The sequence below is a fragment of the Ostrea edulis genome, chromosome 8 (genome assembly GCF_947568905.1).
Source record: "Ostrea edulis chromosome 8, xbOstEdul1.1, whole genome shotgun sequence".
Taxonomy (NCBI): domain Eukaryota; kingdom Metazoa; phylum Mollusca; class Bivalvia; order Ostreida; family Ostreidae; genus Ostrea; species Ostrea edulis.
This window is the reverse complement of record NC_079171.1, coordinates 30693926-30715702: the sequence shown is the minus strand read 5'-3', so window position 1 is coordinate 30715702 and position 21777 is coordinate 30693926. Positions and strand designations below refer to the sequence as shown.

At 36.9% G+C, this 21777-nt stretch overlaps 1 protein-coding gene across 1 annotated transcript; it reads right to left on the bottom strand.

The window, feature by feature from the left end:
• Positions 1–1110: 1110 nt before the first annotated feature.
• On the bottom strand, positions 1111–8454 carry LOC125663068 (salivary glue protein Sgs-3-like). The gene is made up of 3 exons (XM_048895386.2): positions 8340–8454; positions 5629–5781; positions 1111–1523 (listed from the first exon to the last, which is right to left on the bottom strand). Exons 1-3 carry the CDS (start codon positions 8392–8394, stop codon positions 1114–1116), a joined length of 618 nt encoding a protein of 205 aa, XP_048751343.2. The 5' UTR covers positions 8395–8454; the 3' UTR covers positions 1111–1113.
• Positions 8455–21777: the final 13323 nt, after the last annotated feature.

Here is a 21777-nt window from a genome sequence, read left to right as displayed (position 1 = left end):
TATTGTTTAACGTCTCTCTCGAAAAATTTCCACTTAAATGGAGATATCACCAAGATCGGTGAAGGGCTTCAAATTTAGGCCTATGCTTGGCGCTTACAGCCATCGAGTTGTGAGGGTTCTTTACCGCACCACACCTACTGTGAAACGGGACATCCATTTTTAAGGTCATCTACGAGGACCTGTGACATTCACACCTGATGCCAAGCGTTTGGCAATGGAACTCTCACTACCTGTTTAATCGACGTAAGTATGTCGCCGCAATTTCTTCCATGGGTCATTCGCTGGTGTTAATCATTATTTGAATTTTTACACAGTATACACCAAAACTTGGAACCGTTTCAAGAGTGCGAATATTTAAAAAAAGGGCTCGTTAAGATCATAATGTATTGATATATTAAATATATTATAGATTTACGGGAGATGGGAAAACAGTCACGTAGTTTCGTTTTTCAGGAAGAGGGTGGTAGCCGGGTATGTCTTCACAATATAATCTCTAAAATTTCTGACAATAATAAATATAAATCGACCAAAAAGAATTGAAACCCAACATGTTCTTTTGACTGATAAACTGGCAATGAGTATGCCTAAAAATATGACGCAGCGGTGTCTAAATGCAGAACAAACACAGATTTGGAAGAACTCGTAAATCCCCATTTCTTTTCCATTTGAAGAAGAAACATTTGTTCCTCTAGTTATCTTACTGTGAATGAAACCCGTGCCATTTGAAAGTGTTTAGCTAATTGCAGATTCGTTCCGTACATCACAGGATGTGTTATAAACTTTTACATAAACAATAAGTAAAGTGATGCTGTTGATTTAGAGAGGAAGGTGTTACAATTCTGTTCCTGTTATTTTGAGTTAAGTGGTAAAATGCAATAAATTGAATGAATTAAATTTCTCCGTCTCTTTGAATTCATATTCTTTAGTATAATAAAACTATTATGGACAAGCACTCTCCAACGATAACCCTACCCAGACCTGATCATTCGCGATGTCTCCCGACAAAACAGCCCATAGTTGTATGTTATTACTTCATCATTATTATCATTATCCGTCTTTGAAGTCACCTAAGAGACAACTCTGTGAACTCAGTATCATTAAAATACTTTATTTTCATTTGTCCTGAAGTCTCTTGTGATTGTGCCACAGACCGTGACTGGGGTAATGCGACATCCGGGGAATCTTATGTGTTCTGCGTCCTCTTAATTGGTTGAGCCATGCTCTAAAGGGTTTCTTCCAGGTGTTTTTCTTGAACACAGCTTTATAGATGCATGGTTTGGGATGTTGTTTGGTTGTTGTCATTGTTGGTTCTGTTGTCGGTTCTATTGTCGGATTTATTGTCGGTTCTATTGTCGGATTTATTGTCGAGTCTGTTGTCGGTTCTGTTGTCGATGTTGTTGTCAGTGCTGTTGTTGTCGTTGTCGGTTCTGTTGTTGTCGGTTCTGTTGTTGTTGATGTTGTTGTTGATGTTGTTGTTGATGTTGTTGTTGATGTTGTTGTTGATGGCGGTGGTGTTGTTGGTACTATTGAATACAAAATAAAATTAAAGATTCATATATCATAATTCGTACATGTATCCATTTGGATGGCTGGTTATAAGTTGTTTAACGTTCCACTAAATGATTTTTATTCATATGATAATAATACTCATAACTCTGGAACACAAGCAATGGTGCAATGATATACCACGACCTATTTTAGGTTAAAATGAGGAACAATGATCAATTTCATAGATCATATAAATATTACAAACATTAAAGAACCCCAGTTGTTTCAAAAATGGGCCTCATGAATATGTCAAACATTTAATTGGTGACGATTCTCCATGATTTAAAAATTGGTATAAAACAAAGATATCTAATATATATTAAGAAATAGCATAGCATTTGTTGAATTTCATTCAGATATGACATGAGGTTGGTCACTTGATCAAATCCTATACCACCCGAGAGGTGTCATAGTATATTTGATCCGCGGGTACGTTAAGGCAGGTTATGGAAATCTTTACTGGGAAACAATGTGAAGTCATAATTAAAATAAGTATACCACTAGGTATATATTAAATTCCGATCTTCTTTTTATACAAGTTTTATTTATGCATAAGATAAACCGTGCAGCTACTAATATCCAAATAAATTTGAAATGCTATACTGTTGTTGTGTAATTTCTATCTGAACAATATGAAAGTAAACTGATGACGTCATAACTATACATCGAGTGACGTTGACACAAGGAATCTGTTAATGCGAGTCATGCAAATATCAACAAAATATGGAGTATTTAAAATATATGATATAAGATCCATGGAATATATATGTGAAACGCAAAAATAAATTTATTGATATTATGAAGTTATGTTGATGTCACTCATTGACAATTTTGTTTAACGGGAAACTATTCCATATTTTAGCATGTCGATCCGATTTTTCTGTCATACACCGAGATAAAACTGCAAAAGTAGCACACTACGCCGCGTACTCTTTGTCTACCTCTCTCTATTCCTCTCATACTCTCTCTCTAATTATCTCTCTCTGTCAATCTCTGTGTGTCTCTCTCTCTCTCATTCTATCTTTCATTCTCTCTCTCTCTCTCTCTCTCTCTCTCTCTCTCTCTCTCTCTCTCTCTCTCTCTCTCTCTCTATCTGTGTGTGTGTGTGCATGAGGTATTTTAAAAATTATACACTTTACGTTCATAAATGGAGCATGGCCTTCCTTAACACACTTGCGTCACTTACAAATCCTATACCTCTCAAAAGGTACATAGAGACACAGTACATTACATCACGAACTAACGTCATGTCACATCGCAATATTTTTGAAACTCAAACAATGTAATCTTATTTTTCTTAAATTTATACTTCTACTTTGATTTACGTTCTTATAGAGCTTCCATACGAATACAATAATGATAGAATGACGATCGGACAACACAAGTTCGTTAGATTTTTATGAAATAGATAATTGGAAACAAAAGCTAATACGATACAAAATAGACATATTTAATTTCGAGGGAATAACAACATCAAACAGGCGTAAAAAATAAATAAAAATAAAATAAGAGTAATTTAGAATACCACGTCAACTCAGTTGATTACGAGAAGAGCGGAATAGACTATCTCGGGGATGTACTTTAGTCCCACCGCTATTGAGAAACCGTTCACCTATTGAAGTTGAAAAGCATTTGTTGAGTATATATTTTGACAGAAATTCAGAGAATTTGAGAAAATGATGGAATATGGATGAATCAAGCTGACGTCAATGTCTTGGTATTTGTATTTCGAAAGGAAAACCTAAATTTTCATCGTTAGGACTGTTGACTGTAGCATTGTATGGACATATTTAGAAAAAGTACAGGTGATGTACTTCTTACATCAAGGGAGTGTTTAGTTTTACCTGCAGGTAGTACTTTAAAATATAAACAACAGAACGTGGCCTAAATTCCCTCTATTGATAAAATTCTTATTTGTTTACAGAATAAAATCTATACAAATGTCCTCATGCATGTTTTTTTTCTGTTTTGGTGTTATTGCGTAAGCAATATGCCACATGAACGCAGTATAATTGGTCCGATACTTATGATTGTATCCATACACAAGAAAGTCTGATCACGTGACCGACTTCAGGTCCTCATAAACTGATTGCCAATTTCGTTAGTATTCTTATAGTATGAGATACGTTGACAAAACTAAATATTGTATACTAGATGTGGATATCTTCTGAACATTGTTATTAACGTATTGAGGGACTTTCAACAAGGACATACTTCTGGATACGTACGGTAGCTTAAGTTGTGATAAAATCTACAATAAATGCTGTTTTCTATGATGTGCCAATTTACAAACACGCTAAACATTTAATTGAAAATAAAATGTCTTTTTGTTGTTTATGTAAACATTCTGACAAAAACTCTGATGTTATGATGGGCAAGTATTTTTTTCTATTATCGCAGAGTCTGAGTAATTTAATTATAGACTGGGAAAATCGGAGTTCAGTACAGCAGATTGTTACAGAAACGAAACTTTTGACAGAAACCTCGATGAAAGACGACATATGAGCTTGCGGCAAGCTGTAGTTGTTTGTCACATACCCCAAACATGCAACTGCGTTTTGGTAACCTACACGTGGATTCATATAAAATAGTCAAAATTTGATAATGATCACTAGGTTATATGTGTGTAATTTACCACTAACATAACAAGGGACATAAATGTGACTCAGATACGTGTTTATTCAGATTATGAACGAAAATTCATGAACGGCATGAGCTTTTGTCAATACGGAATGCTTGAAATTTGATAACAACACCAACAGGCATTTCATTACAAAAAGTTAACAGCAAATCAGAGAAAGAATTACACAGTTTTTGGGGATAGTCCATCATTACACTTAGTCGATGAAGTGTCAATATCGGGTATGGCCTCCCCTTGCATCAATGACGGCTTGAAAACGTCGAGCCATGCTGTCAATAAGTACCCAGTTGTTTCCAATGGGAAGGTTGTTCCACTCTTCCACGAGGGCGTTTCCGAGCTCTGCCAAAGTCGTGGGTTGTGATCTATGGCGTGAAAGGGCGGGCGTTATCATCCATCGGGATGAACTCAGGACCAACAGCACCAGCGTAGGGTCTGACGTAAACATCGAGGATCTCATCCCGGTACCGCACCCCCGTCATGGTTCCTCTCTCCAGGACATGAACATATGTTCTTCGATCCCTGCTGATTCCACCCCAGACCATGATGGAACCTACACCATAACGGTCATGTTCACTGATGTTGGCATCATGGACACGTTCACGTTGTCGTCGCCACACTCGGTGCCTCCTGTATGTAAAGTCCAAACAATACCTGGACTCATCGGTGAACAGAACTTGAACCCAATCGTTCTGTATCCAAGTGACATGATCTTCAGCCCAGTCCAATTGCTCCCGCCGGTGTCGAACAGTCAGAGGGACTCAACACATGCCCTTTTCGAGTTGAGACCTGCATTGTGAAGCCGATTCCGTATCGTCTGAGTGGACACATTTACCCCCGAGGCGTTCAGGGGGTCGTTACGTAGGCTGGTTGCTGTCCAGAAGGGATGGCATCGTGCCTGAAGAGCCACAGAATGGTCTTGGCGTTGGGTTGTCGACCTCTGACGACCACCCCCATGTCGGTGTGCTGCTGTACCAAACGTTTGCTGTCCGTTCCAGGCCCTGTTTACAACGCTCTGGCTGACGTTTAGTGCATTTGCAACGTCACGTTGTGAATAGCCAGCGTCAAGCATTCCAATACATCTGCCCAGTTGTTCTGTCGTCAGGCGACGCCTTACACGTTGAGGGGGCATTGTGTTGATAAACGTAGTGCAAACACTCAAGTGAGTTTAAAATTTTAGAAAGAATCAGACACCGTTGCCTGAGTGAAAATCGTGCAATGGTAGCAAAAGCGTAAACTGTGATGAGAAACGCATTTTCCATGACATGAAATGCACGTGCAAGTTTGTTGAAGACGTTTTTGATTTCACTTAGACACAATATTGCCAGTTATGCAGTTATTAATTTTTTAAACAGAAAAATATCTATGATCCTTATCAAATTTCGACCTGGTATAGGTACGTTCATTCTGGGTTTCGGACATAGCATTTTTGGAAATCTTACCGAACACGGGTTTCAGTCTGGCAAAAAATCCTATCTTGCTCAATGTAGAGTCACCAAAGAACTTTGCTGATATGGATGGACCAGTGGAGGTATAACCCTGAGCGGGCGGTGCATTGCAGATGCTGGTAATACGTGGCGAGTTAGTGGAATTCCCTGTTAAACACAACAACAAATAATTAAGTCACACTGTATACTCAAAGCAACATGATTGCCATGGAGTAATAGTACCTCCTAATCAATATCACATGAACAAATGGAGAAAACATACAGTGACTAATCTCAGAAAATCTACACAGAACACAAAATCAACAGTATGGCAAACTGGTACTTCCTGACACATCAGAGGTGGGATCAGGTGCCTAGGTGGAGTAATTATCCATTGTTGACAGATCATACCCGAAGTGGTCAGGACAGAACAATCCGTATTCAAAATAAGTATTTAACGAACGATCTAACAATTCGTATGAGACATGTCAAACAGCATTTAAAGGAATGTTTGATTGTGTTTGCAAATTAAAGCAATATAACAAACATTTTTTGTGGTAGCTCAGTGGAAGCATGTTGGCTTTGTAACCAAAAGGTCGTGCGTTAGAACCCCTCGTCAAACCTAAGGCGTATATATAGACAGTGATTGTGAAAAGTGAGAATTACGGATCTTTTGAGTATGATCTTATGAACGGAATTCCCATTTCACGAAAGGGTTGGTACGCTAAAGAATCTTCAACGATATAACATTACAGCTGGTGAAGTCTCAATATCAGTAAAATATTGTCGACGGGACATAAAACAAAATCGAAAATAGAACTTGAAAAAATATTGACTTTCAACGAGACTGATGAAACCTTTAATTCTTAATTAATTTGTCAGTAGGGTTACCGCCATTTAAACTTCATTACACGCAGAACATGCCCTCGCGTATCTATCGAATGACCACCATGTCCAGGTGATACGCAAACATGGAAAGCTGACGATGGAAAAGCCATGTTCATCTCCTTTCTCATTTAGTTCTCTTATTAGTTTACTTAAAACATTTATGCACCGCCGCGGGGGTCTAGAGGTAGAACGTTCTCCTCGCATGCGAAAGGCCGGGGTTCGAATCCAGACCGCGACGGACCCAAGTCTTTAAAACAGGTAGTGACAGTTCCATCGCCAAACGCTCGACATTAGGTGTGAATGTCATGGGTCCTCGGATATGACCTTTAAAAACGGATGTCCCGTGTCACAGTAGGTGTGACACGCTAAAGAACCCTCACTGCTCAATGGCCGTAAGCGCCGAACATTAGCCTAAATTTGAAGCCCTTCACTGGTATTGGTGACGTCTCCACATGAGCGAAACTCAAGAGGGACGTTAGACAAGTTACAATCAGTCAATACAAACAGCTATGCTCTATGAAATATTAAACATATATTGAAACCTGTGGTATATCTTACACGTTGTTTGCTTCATACATTGATATTATATTACCTGAATATAAACCAGTTCTATTTTACCTATGTATGGAAAGCATCTTGAAGTAATTTGTGTTATATAAAGCGCTTTATAATTTATCATTACTTATATTAAATGCCTTCACTGTAATATACTATCTGACGTGTTTCATACCGATTGTTAGGCCGGTTTGTTTTAGCGCACTGATTTTGACTACAGATCACTCCAGTTACCTGATCAAGATTTAGGGCTCATGGCTGGTGTTACATATGTACATCGAATGCTTACTCATCTTAGTCACCTGATTCCACCTCTGGTATGTCCAGGGTTCCGTGTTTAACCAACTCCTAATTTTACATTTCTTATAGGAGTTATGAGATTGATCACAGTTTGTTATATTCACATTTCATTCACAATATCTATATATTTGAAAAATACAAGGAATTAACTTGTCTCTTCCGGTAATTTTTTTTACTGACGAAGGGCTGCAGAAGTTAGGCCTATATTCGGCGCTTACGGCCTTTGAGCAGGAAAGGATCATTTTCGTGTCACACCTGCTGAGGCACGGAGTCTCGGTTTTCACGGTCTCATCCGAAAGACCACCCCCATTCAATCGATTCTGACGACAAGCAAGGGGTACTAAGGATATTTTCTAACCCAGATCCCCACGGGGTGATATCTTGTGGGGCTCAAGTCATGTACTGGCCATACATATCAAAACGAATGCACAGGACATTATTTCGTTTATAAAAGTGGGAACATGGTATATCATTCAAGGGGAGAGGGAAATCTTCATTCAACATTATGCATTATGACAAACAGGATGATTTTAACATCTCCATCATCAATTTTCCATAATAGGTAGCAATATATTCTTATTGACTGCATATGTTTTTTATGTCTCTAAACTGCCCTAATAAGCAAGAACATGTTATGCGATGGATAAGTTTTACGGAGACAGGCTACTGACATATTACGAGAGTTTCAAAATTCTCATTTAAAGTAAATATTTGTCAAATTATATGGAATGTTGTCTGGAGTGTTTGGCCTTCTTTAAACACGAGTTTTGGCTACTGATTACTCCGTTTACCTAGGCACCAAACCCCCGATCTACATGTATGTTGTGGGATTCATATTTGGATCAATTTCGTACTCATTATGGGAATGGTTTTGAGGTTAATCACTGTTCATTATCTTCACATTTTCATAGAAAACACCAATTCCGTGTGGTTGTGTCACCTTATTTGTGTTGCGTAATGTGTAGAAAATGTAATCAATTTACCGTCAAATAATCGTATGTATTTCGAACAGAGAAACCCATTTCCATACGGCTCCATATCCAAGTACTCTAGCTGGAACTTAACTTTTCCATTGGGGTAGGTAATGGTGTAGGAGCACACATCTTCACTAAGAATAAAAAGCAAAATGCAAACACTGATGAGAATTGCAAAATAATAGGCACACATGTTGATAAGATTCTGATTGGAAGGGATATGGGGGAGGGGTGCCGTGACCTGACCTTACGTCTATTGATTTTTCTATTGGTCGGGCTTCAATAGTACATCGCCCCCGTCCAAAGTTCAAATCATCCTCACGTTTGAAATCACTATGGTGCTGATGAAGATTCGGTTATCGTTTATTTATTTTTTGTGGCACCAGAAACCATCACAAACGGGACACGCCATGGAAAAAGTTTAATTGAATCTGATTTAGATGTAGAATTTCAATGATTCATACAGCTCGACCTAGACTCTAGATGATCAAACCAATGTGTCAAGTCAGTTTGGAGTTCATGACAACACTGCAAATGCTTTATGGAGACGATATCAGCAAATTGGCACCGTCTGTAAGATATGTATCTACGATCGTCACATTTGCTTAATCAATTCAATTTGGCTTCTTTGACTGTTAAATGCATCCCTGGGCATCGACGGATAAGTCATCATACAGTAAGGAACGGATTGGGAAAGGCCAATATACGTCCTCGGCGTCCTACTTCCCGTCCTGTTTTGCTCTGACGTCACCGTGTTGTGAGGTTAGTATAGTGTAGGAGACATTGTAGTTTCGATAACAAAAGATTGGGCGAAAATTCTGTTTACGGATGAGTCGAGATATCAACAACAGTGACGCTCGTTTCGGGCTTTCCGTCGTGCCAGAAAGCGTTAAATTGACGAATACGTTATTCAACGCCACCTATTCGGCGGAATGAGCGTTATGGTCTGGGGTGGAATTACAACACACGGAAGGATCATTTTGGTGATAGTGGAGGGCGTACGCTAGCATGATGAGAGTGTACGTTAACACGCTATTATATTCATTCACAACATCCAGCGTAATGTCAGTAGGACAACGCAGAACTGCACGTGTTGTTATTGTCCATCTACTATAGCAAAACGTGAATGTGCTACCCTGGCCTACGGTGTCACGGGATTTATCGCCTATAAGACATTTTTGGTATGAAAGGGAACGACGTTTTCGTCATGATACCCAACCGGTTATGACGAAATCAGTTTCTTTTTCCCTCTAGTATATATGAATTTACACTATATTTGTCTTTACATTGTTGATTTCCTGATTTGTTCTTTTGAGCAGTTGATAATTGACACATTTGAAAATTGCTTCATTCTGACATCAACGGCCACTAACATTAGTTGTATATTACGTTGATTAATTAAATATTTACTCACTTGGCAGCTCAGGCGGGGAAGTTTGGTGTTGTTAACAAGATTTCCTTGCTAAGCACAATATCAACATGTTTCCCGGGTACAGGACACAGTGCTGAAAAATACAAAGACTACTATAAAACTTGACATGAATTTGTACGGGACACGGTGCTGAGAAATACAAAGATAGCTATAGCACTAGTGATGACTTTGTACACGGCATAGTGCTGAGAAATACAGATATTACTATAACACTTGTGATGACTGTGTACAGGACATATTGCTAAGATATACAAAGGTCACTAAAACACTAGTGACGACTTTGTGCGGAACACGGTGCTGGGAAATACAAATATTACTAAAACACTAGGTATGAATTTGTTCTTTCACAAACTGTGAAAATAATGTAAAGGGGGTAAATGTAGATCCCTCCGAGATGAATGTTATAGCTAAAAGATGTTGTGTCTAAGGGGTAAATGCTACTGCTAAGAGGTAAAATTTACTGCAAGATATTCTCTGTAGAAGGTAAATTTCACTGATAAAAGACACATGTTACTGCTAGAGAGTAAATCTTATCGATAGAAGATAAATCTTACCGCTAGAAGATAAATCTTACCGCTAGAAGGTGACTCTTACTGTTAGGAGATACATGTTACTTCTATGAGATGAATATACGGCAAGGAGATAAAACCATTATACACATGACTTAGAGCTAGTAAGAGTATTTATTGCATGTGACATTGTCTTAATATGATTGTTGACTTACAATTCTCCTTTCCAGTTATCACAGTGAATTTGAATCCCGATTCACCAGAGTGTGTTGTTGAATCTGTGATGAACTGTACAAAGAAACTATTTCCTGTTGTCGTGTGTTCCTGCATGTAGCGATCAGAACCAGAATAACACACACGAGCTCCAAAAGGCGGGGACGAGCCTGACGTACCTAAATACATTCGTAAATATTGTTAAAGCTGTATGGTCCGAATGACAATATTATTTTCCATCTCGTAAAAACGTTATTTAATCATCGCACTTGTGTAGTTATGAGGCTCTATGACATATCATACATTATTTCACCTGTTTTAACCCAAATTATTTGATTTTGATTCGATGTTTACAAATAACCGCGTCAGACTGCCAGTTCAAGTGAGTCACGTGACCAGTTCAAACTTTCAGATCATCGGTGGTCTTATCTGTGTAAAGCTGTGTATTTTGTTACAACAGTATCGTGCCACAAGTTTAATATAAATAAAAATATCAAATACCTCTTATTAATTCGTTGTTTTACGCTCTTTCAGCCTTAAAACTAGACAGTTGCGTATGAGTTAATACATCATGTTGGGATTCTCCTGACGCGCGTGGGTATATTTATAGACGTCTATTATGGGATGATTTATATATGTATCACACATATTTACTTTCTAAATAATATTCTCACTGTTTTCTTTTACATGCAGATGTATTCAAGCATGTAATTAAGGGGAAAGTTAATAACTTTATAAAGTAATTAATCTGCTTTAAAGTAATTATGTACAAACATAATACATGAACAACGGGTCATACAGCTTTAAGAGATAAAGATTGTCCAATCTAAATATCTGGTTGAATGCTACGTTAAAATATTTCTTCGTATATATTTCTTCAACAGGAGATGCTTACTCTTCCCATGCACCTGATCCCACCTCCGGTGTGTCCAAGGGTCCGTGTTTGCCCAAACTCTCTATTTTGTTTTGCTTATAGGAGTTATGCGATTGATCACTGTTAGTTATCTTCACATTGTATATAGGTTTTTTCCCAAGTGCAAGCAATCTCATCATAATACATGTCATCTACTAAAGAAACCTACTATTTTTATTCTATGATCCGGGTTAGAATAGGTCCTCGGTACCCCTTACTGGAATAAACTATGCTTCATAAGAATATAAACAGGTCAGTTAACAAAGCACAATTCTTGCCTATCGAAATTCCCCCAGACTGTCGGAAGACTACGAAGATACTGTCAATAAGGAACTCCAGCATATCTTTTATTTTAACTTCAGAGTGCGTTTGCTTGAAATCAGAGCGGTGTTTAACAGAGTAATATTTGGGATAACTGTTCTCAAGATACGTGTATTTCCGTTTTTCCATTTTGATAGATACCTTTCAATTCTTTTCAAATTTACTGTAAAATATCTTTGGGACAAGGAGGACAAAAGTTCAGGGATACTGCACTCTCGGGGCCTTAGAGGAGGGGTCCACTATGCCAAATTGACCAATTTTTAACTTTCGGTCCCTAAGTAGGGTGTAAATAGGCATATAGTGTTAATATATCATATATCATGTGAAGTTTGTTATCAGTACGGGCAATTTGTGCGGCATTTGTGTTTTAATACTTATAATCTCAAATAATATACTTTGGTATTTAAAAAGAATACTTCTTACTCCATAAGTGTAAAATTGACAGAACGGCAGCAGATCACCGGTTGTGAAAAGTAATTTCACTTCAGGATTAAACCCCAGTGTTTCGGTAGAGGGTTGTGCAATAAAAGACATATAATTGACATTTAATTATAAAACTACTTACCATCGAAGAACCTCAAGTCATCCCTACAATCAACGTAAAGCGAGTACACTTGAAATGTGATCTTCATATTTGGATCGCCTGTTTCGAATAACCATTTGCAAGTCATGTTCCTACAAATAACCATTGTCAAGTCATGTTACTAAAATTAACCAAATTAAAATTAACCAATGCAAAACCATGTTCCTACAAATAAACATATTCAAATCAAATATCTGTTATGCGCAGGTGCCGCTACGCTTGTACAACTCACCCCACACCCGGCGTTTCCCGGCGAACACAACTATTAACAACGCTATACAATAAATCGTGCTTCTGAAAATACATTTGGGTATGAACTGAGAGGCTTAATGCCTGCACACATCGTAATTTGCAGTTACGTATCCCGACGTGAAGCGTTGCTGTTCATACTCTCATGTATTTTTAAACATGAAATTTATTTCTTATAATTCTTTTCTGTTTTCAGTTCTGTCGGGTATTCCCAGCCGTTCAAATAGACGTACTATATTTACCCAGATTAGTACGCGCATTTTTTCACAATTACAAATTATTAATGAGTAAATGTGTATAACAATAGGTAAAGATATCAAAGGAAAACCCATTGGGGATGTTCTAGTACATACTAGCATAGAATCCAAGCATCCTACATCGGAACATCTTTTGTTTCCGCTTCCCAAAATTACCTTGTTCGGCCATTTTAAATCTAGCTATCATATGCATATATACGACATATATGCGACAGTAAACATTTTCCTTCCAATGTGGTATGACCTTTTGATAACGAAATATTAAGAAAATAACAACACAAAATTATCCGTAGCAATCCTATGCACACTCACTACTGCGCAAACACAAGCTAAATGATTAAAAGTAATTTCTATAGGTACATGTTACTATATTACGGGCGCCTGTTGAGGCCAGTACATAGAAAGGACTTTCTTTTATTGCGTTTAAACGCAATAATCATTGCGTTTAATCACAAAACATTGCGTTTAAACACAAACAACTGTGCGTTTAAACGCAAACGTTTGCGCTAAATCGCAATAAGTTTTACGTTCAAACGCAATCTTTTGCGTTTAAACTCAATAATCAGTGCGTTTAATCGCACACTTTTGCGTTTAAACGCAATTCCTTGCGTTTAAACGCGATGAAATAACGTTCTTTCTGTATAATGGCCTCAGCAGGCTCCCGTACTATAAAATGTCGAATTACGTCTTCTGTACGGAAAACTTCATAGTTATTTCGGATTTCAAACATTTCGGTTGAGCATCACTGAAGAGACATTATTTGTCGAAATGCGCATCTGGTGCATCAAAATTGGTACCGTATAAGTTTTACAATATAATTCAAAATATGTCATTTTCAACGACGTTATATAGTATTAAAATTCTTAGAGGTGGACTCATTGTAATAGTTCGATCAAAAAGTAGACGGACATATTGTGACAATTTGAAAAAAAAAAATGGGCGGACATTTAGTGCAGGTGGGACATATAGTGACAGTGGTTCAAATTCGGGCGGACATTTTTTGCAGGAGGACATATAAGGACTCAACACATGTTACATTGTAAAATCATGTCCCTATTAACACACATTATAAAATCATGTTCCTATTAATAACGATTGCAAAATCAGGTCCCTACAAATACCCATTATGTTCCTACAAATAACGTTTGTAAAATCATGTTCCTATTAATAACGATTGTAAAATCATGTTCCTATTAATAACGATTGTACAATCACATTCCTATGCATAAACATTGTAAAATTATGTTCCTATTGGTAACCATTGTAAAATCACTTTCCTACACATAACCATTGACAACTCGTGTTCCTACACAACCATTGACAACCCATGCTCCTACAAATAACATGTTCCTATATGTAATCTTCCACAATTCACATTCCTATAAATAACCATCTATACACGACTTGAAAGTCTTGAATGGGATGTAAATCACCATTACTAACATTCGTCATTTTGTATTCAGATACGTCATCAGTTGTAGGTGAAGTATCAATAATTACTAATGAGGCATATGCTAATTATTCAGAGGGCTGTTCAGGAGCGAGGTTTCTTCATCGCACAACATCTAACGTAATACGGGACTTGACTGCCACAACTGATCCTCGATGTTTTACAGAGAAATAGGCGTTTTACATTTTAATAACTCTAATTTATCACGGCCTGTGTTTATACCAGTGACTCGCACGCTGAACTAGCGTTCCACACCAAAGAAAGTGTTGCATTACCAAGACAAACAAAGGAAGTGCTGTATTACCTAAGCAATCAAAGCAAGTGTTGCAATACCTAAATAAAATAAAGCAAGTGTTGTATTACCTGGACAAAGAAAGTGTTGCATTACATAAACAAAACAAAGTAAGTGTTGTATTACATAAACAAACAAAGCAAGTGTTGTATTATATAAACAAACAAAGCACGTGTTGTATTATATAAACAAACACAGTAGGTGTTGTATTATATACACAAAAAAGCAAGCGTTGCATTATATTAACAAACAAAGCAAGTGTTGTATTATATAAACAAACAAAGCACGTGTTGTATAAAATAAACAAACAAAGCAAGCGTTGTACACGTATTACATAAACAAACAAAGCAAGTGTTGTATTACCTGAACAAAGAAAGTGTTGTATTACCTAAACAAACAACAGAAGCGTTGTATTACATAAACAAAACAAAGCAAGTGTTGCTTTACCTAAACAAACAAAGCAAGTGTTGCACTACCGGAACAAAAAAGTGAGTGTTATATTTCACTTCCTCATCAACCCACATGCCCAAAACGAGTGTTATGCAAATAATTTTGGCTATTTGTGAATATGTTAATTTATGGATTTGTTGATGAATAATTCTGGGTATTTGTGAATATGTCAATTTATGGATTTGTTGATGAATAATTCTGGGTATTTGTGAATATGTTAATTTATGGATCTGTTGATGAATAATTCTGGGTATTTGTGAATATGTCAATTTATGGATCTGTTGATGAATAATTCTGGGTATTTGTGAATATGTTAATTTATGGATCTGGTTACGTATGGATCTATTGATGAATGATTTTGTTTATCTTTCACTCTTTATTTGAGATTACAATGGGATAATAATCTTAATTTATTAGGGCTATGGAATACTAATTGCTATCTAACTGGAGTGGGATACATGAGCCGGAAGTTGTTCGAAACGATTACTTACGTTGGATATGATCCAGTGTTTCCATTTGGATAAAAACTGTACATTCCATACATTTGCGTTACAGAGATGGTAGTTGTTGAACCCGTACACGTTAGGGGAATATCTGGAAAACGAAAGTTCATTGTGACGAAGCAAAAAATGTTGAACAGTTCCTGATATACTTTTTTATCTGATGTTTGTAGTTCAAATACAGATGACATGTCTCCACAATTATGGGATTTAGACAAAGGATAACAAAGCCCGACTAAATGGAATCCCGAACATAGTGTTCAAACGTACTCAGCTTCTCCGGCAATACTAATGAACACAATAGAATGCGCACACCTCCATCTGTTTGATAACTAGTTGATACATACCTTTGAAATCCGGTTTGAAACAGATCCTCAGAATTCCTTGCTTGTCGTAAATGAGTTGACTCTTCGGATGAGACTGCCAGAACCGAGGTCCCGTGTCATAGCAGGTTTGAAATGATAACGATCCTCCCCTGTTCAAAAGTCGTAAACGCTGAAAATAGGCCTAGAATTTGAAGCCCTTAACCAGCAATGGTGACGCCCCCAAACGGGTGAAATATTCTCGAGCGGGACGTTAAACAATATACAACAAACCACTAACGTCCCGTTCGAGAATTTTTCACTCTGATGGAGACGTTACCATTGCCAGAAGAGGGCTGCAAAGGTTAGGCCTACGCTTCACACTTACGACCTTTGAGCAGGGGAAATCGATCGTGCCAAAACATCTGAGACACGGGACCTCAGTTTAAACGGGCTAATCCGAAGGACTGTCCCCATAAAGTCGCCTCTTACGACAAACCAGGTATGTTGAGGATCTATTCTAAACCGGATCCCTACGGTCAACAAGGTATTCAAATCAATTAACAAAGTAAATACCAAAAAATTGTGTAAAGAATGTTCACTAGAATACATGAAACAATGTATACAATGAAACGTTCTTAAATTTAAACGAACGACAGTACTACATGAAAAATATTCACGAAAAAAATATCAAACTTTGTAAACAAACATGGTATCGACAGTTTGAGGTTATCAAATTTGATATACAAACTTAATACAATACTATAAAGATTTAGTAAGCAACGTAATTTTGACCTTAAAATTTATACGGTAGAGTAATACTTGTAAATTTGGGGTGCTATTATGATGATAGTTTTAGCAATCATATATGGGTATGCAAAAAAGAAATATGTATGCTTAAGGCTGATCGATCTTTGTGTGACGTCATAGTTTTTTGCAAAATCTTAATAAATTAAACTTTGCACATGACAGAAATATATCTTTCTGAGTAATTTTATTCACTGGATATAATAAAAAAAATCTGGTAAACTATTAATACTGAAAAAGTTTATATTTTCCATCGATAATCAATTATTTATGATTTTAAAAATGTTGTCAAGGACAATAACTCCTGTGCTGGAATTTCCCCAACTGGATGTCTATTATACATTGGTTTCCCTAATATCCATCATTAATCTATACATATTTATGAATTAGCAGGGTTTGTTTTTTTTAATTGTTGATATTTAAATTTTGTCATTTTAACAAGTTTTTATCTATTTTTATTATTATGTTTAACGTAAATGTGTGATTTTCTGATGTTGATATATACTTCTGTTTTTGTATGGCTGACATCTTTAAAAAGGTGGCAACATATACATTTTCTTTGGTTATTAATTGAATTAAACTATATTGAGTGGAAATTAATAAAGGTTTTCCACTTTTAACCATTACTGGTAATATTGATAAGTCACACGAGGATGGAGCTGCCTTAAATAGATATATCAAAATTTTAAAGTCTTCAAACCGGCTCAAAGAATTAGAATACCAGCCATGTTTAGTGTAAGTGGATGACCCCCGCAATAGCGGAAAATCACAATTAAACTAGGAATAATAGGTTCCGTGCCATTAAACTGATGTCTCTACTTTAATTTTCCATAGTTTTAAACATGTTATAGGGATAATCTCAAAAGTGGAAAACCAAGAGTTACGATACATAACAGTCACCTATATACCTTTGTGCTTCAACCAAGGAACAGTGTTGTGAACATAAAATAGCAAATTAAACTTACCTACATGTCAAATATCAAAGGCCTATGTCAAACGACAAAAATATATGTTTCGGGAAATAAAAATCCATCAAAAATTATATTATTCAACCTTTATAAAAAAAAAAAGTCCGTCAAAGGTCATAAAAATGGCACGTGATACACTGTTTTATGATAAAGGTCTAGTTTCAAAATTCTATTATTTGACCTTGGCATAAAAGTTCAAAGGGCATCAAATAATGGTACGTGACACACTGTAATATCATGATTTACCCACATACCAAATATGAAAGGCCTATGTTAAAACACAAGAAAATCCGGACAACATAAAAGTCTACAAGATCTATTATTTGACCTTTACATAAAGGTCAAGGCCAAATATCATAAAAAATGACACGTGTGACTGTCTTACACATGTACTATGATGTACCAACATATTGATATCAGGTACAGTAAATAAAACTTCAATAACGGGAAGTCACTTGGAGCTCCAAATTAAATGTTCCTTATGTAACATAAATGATCTCTCTCCGAATTGAAAATTAGATAATGATTTTACGAATGCAATTGCAATCCGTCATACCGAATAGTTGACCAAAGACAAAATTTCAATATTTAAAACTCAGTATTGCGAATGTATCTATAATGGTAGTTTATGTCCAGTGTGACAATTTAAGGGCAAATGTATGAATATGCATCGTTTCTTCTCGTCAAACGCAATAATTAAGAAATAAGATATCATTTTTGAATGTTGTTGGGATATGACATGAGGCTGGTCACGAAGGGCGTTATATTAAATTTGATCACGTACCAACTTCATGTCATACTTAGATATTTTATTGAAAGTAGATATCAACGACAAACCTGTAACTCAACATCACGACAAACGGCATGATTTCAGCTCTTCCATCGTCAACTTCCCATATTTATGTACCAATATTCCATTATCACTTGCATATGGTGTTTACATCTCTCAACCGAATCGATACACAACAGCTTGTGCAGTTTTTAAATCGAGGCAAGCTACTGACAAACAAGTTGATGGTACAGGGGTTTCAACAGTCTCGTTTAAAGTCAGCATTTTGCAAATTATATGGTCGTTATAACGATTTAGTTTACCAATATAACCTATTATTGGGTCAAATGCTGTCTGACTTGTTCCATAGCGATTGCTAGACCGCTCTTGGCACACTTATTTTGACTACGGATAATCCGTTTACCTGATCAAGATATATGACTCAAGGCTGGTGTGACCGGTCGAGAGGGAATGCTTATTCCTCCTAGGCACCTGATCCCACCCTTGGTTGTCCAGGGTTCCGTGTTTGCCCAACTATCTATTTAGTATTGTTTATAGGAGTTATGAGATTGATCATTGTTCGTTATCTTCACCTTTCGGAGTGTTGTTATGGATACACATAGCGTTACTATGACTACACATAGCGTCAAATCGTTATACATAACGTCATATGGCTACATATAGCGTCAATATGGCTACACATAATATCAGTGTGGTTACGCATAACGTCCATATGATTTATTGATTGTATATTGTTTAACGTTCCTCTCAAGAGTATTTTACTCATACGGAGATATCACCATTTCGGTGAATGACTGCAAAGTTTAGGTCTATGTTCAACGCTTATGGCCACTGAACAGGGATGGATCTTTATTGTGCCACATCTGCTATGACACAGGACATCGGTTTTGTGGTCTCATCCAAAGTACAATCCTATTTAATCGCCTCTTGCAACAAACACGGGGTACTGAGGACCCATTCTAACCCGAATTCCCACGGAAGTCAATATGCCTACACATAGCGCCGATATGGATATACAGCAAATGGGTGTACATGTAGAACGGGGGAATGTTTGATATGAAACACACGAACAATAACTCATGGTAGACATGATATGTTTATTTCGACTACGGACAACTCCTTGTACATTTAGGAATTATGACATAGTGTGTTTTTTTACACGAAAGTTTACTATTTACAGTTACTAGAAGGTTATGTCTAGTTTTTAGGTTTGAGGACAGTGATATTATGACGGATTTTTCGATCACAAACTCACCTGCCATGACTCCAACTAACTCAATCAAGACCAGCAAACTGACAACTGCTGCAATGTTCATACTTTTGACAGGTTTTGAACTTCAAGCTTGGGTGGGCCCTACAGAAGCTAAAAAATCAAGAGAATGTGGAAATGGGGAGATTAGTACTCTTAAAAAAAACGCATCTTGGGTTAGAAACTGCCGGGGAATAAAATACAACATGTCATTGGGTCAAACGTTGTTTGATGTGCTTCATATTAATAGTTAGGCCTTTTTATACACTGATTTTGACTACGGATTACTCCCGTTTACCTGATCTAGATACACAATAGGGTTATGAAATTCACAATTATGGAACATCATTTTTTCTTGTTCTAAATGTGCATTTAGATTTCATATCTTGTGCATCAAAATTGATACCGTATAAGTTTTACATTATGGAACATTTTAATTTGACATGTGCCGGTGTGACCGGTCAACAGGGGATGCTTACTCCTCCAGGAGTCCGAGTTTGCCCAACTCTCTATTTTGTAATGTTTATAGGAGTTATGAGATTGATCACTGTTCGTTATCTTTACCTTCCATTATACATTATCATGTACAATTATACTCGTCGTTGTAGTATTTATAGGATTAGATAAACATAGATCATTGTTATTTAGAATTTCCAAAATTTCGGCTTGAGCATCACTGAAGAGACATCATTTGTCGAAATGCGCATCTGGTGCATCAAAATTGGTACCGTATAAGTTTTACATTACGACCCTGGGGTCTAGGCCTCTCCCGGTGGACTGTTAGTCCTAGATGTTCTCTACAGCCCAGTAGCTAAGTACCTCTTTACTAACTTGAAAATACCGATGTATATTTAACTGCTGTTATAAAATTTAGAAATTCATTTCAAAATAGGATTATCTTCCTCGTGCATAGCTCTTATCCTTAGACGAATTTAACTTCACTTTTTGGCACTCTGTTTTTCCCTAAAATAGCTCTAAAAGTTCATTGTTATTTCGGATTTCAAACATGTCGGTTGAGCATCACTGAAGAGACATTATGTGTCGAAATGTGCATCTGGTGCATCAGTATTGGCACCGTATACGTTTTACATCGTATCAGCGAAACTAAAGAAGTCATTTGAAAAAGACAATAACCATTAATCACTACAATAATTATGGCCCCATCCTGAGACCGAAGCCTTACCCAGGGACCATAAATGAACAATTTTGGTACAAGGGTGCCTGCTTCTTCTAAACATCAATTTTGTATTAATATAGTTTAATTACATCGAAAATGTCCTTTATCTGACCGGTCGACAGGAGATGCTTACTCATCCTAGGCACTCGATTCCACCGGTGGTATATCCAGGAGTTCGTGTTTGCTCAACTCTCTATTTTGTATTGCTATTTAGTTCTAAAACTTCATAGTTATTTCGGATTTCAAATATTTCGGTTGAGCATCATTGAAGATACATTATTTGTCGAAATGCGCATCTGGTGCATCAAAATTGGTACCGTATAAGTTTTACATTATAGAAGTTATAGGTTGATCACTGTTCGTTATTTTCGCCTTTCATGTTTTACACATTTACACTATGTATACCAAGATTTACCTTGTTAGAACTTCAGAAGCATACATGTACAATTGTACATGTGCAAGCTGGCTTCCCCCTTAGCATGTAAAACTTATACGGTACCAATTTTGATGCACCAGATGCACAGTTCGACAAATAATGTCTCTTCAGTGATGCTCAAGCCGAAATTGTGGAAAATCGAAATAAAAATAAAGTTGTAAGAGCTAAAAGAAAAACTAGGGTGCCACAAACTGGAGCCAAATTCATCCAAAGAGCAGATGTATGCATGAGGGAGATATAATCCTTAATTCTGAAATGAATTTCTAGATATTTTCCCAGCAACTAAATATACGGCCGTATTTTCAAGCTAGTAACGAAGTACTTAGCTACTGGGGTGTTGAGACCGTCGGGGACTAACAGTCCACCAGGAGTGGCCTCGACCCAGGGGTCGTAATGCAAAATTTATAAGGTACCAATTTTGATGCACCAGATGCACATTTCGACAAGTAATGACTCTTCAGTGATGCTCAATCCGACATTTTGGAAATTCGAAATAAAAATAAACTAGTACCCAGTTTAACCACGCTTATATATTTTCCATGTGTGCCT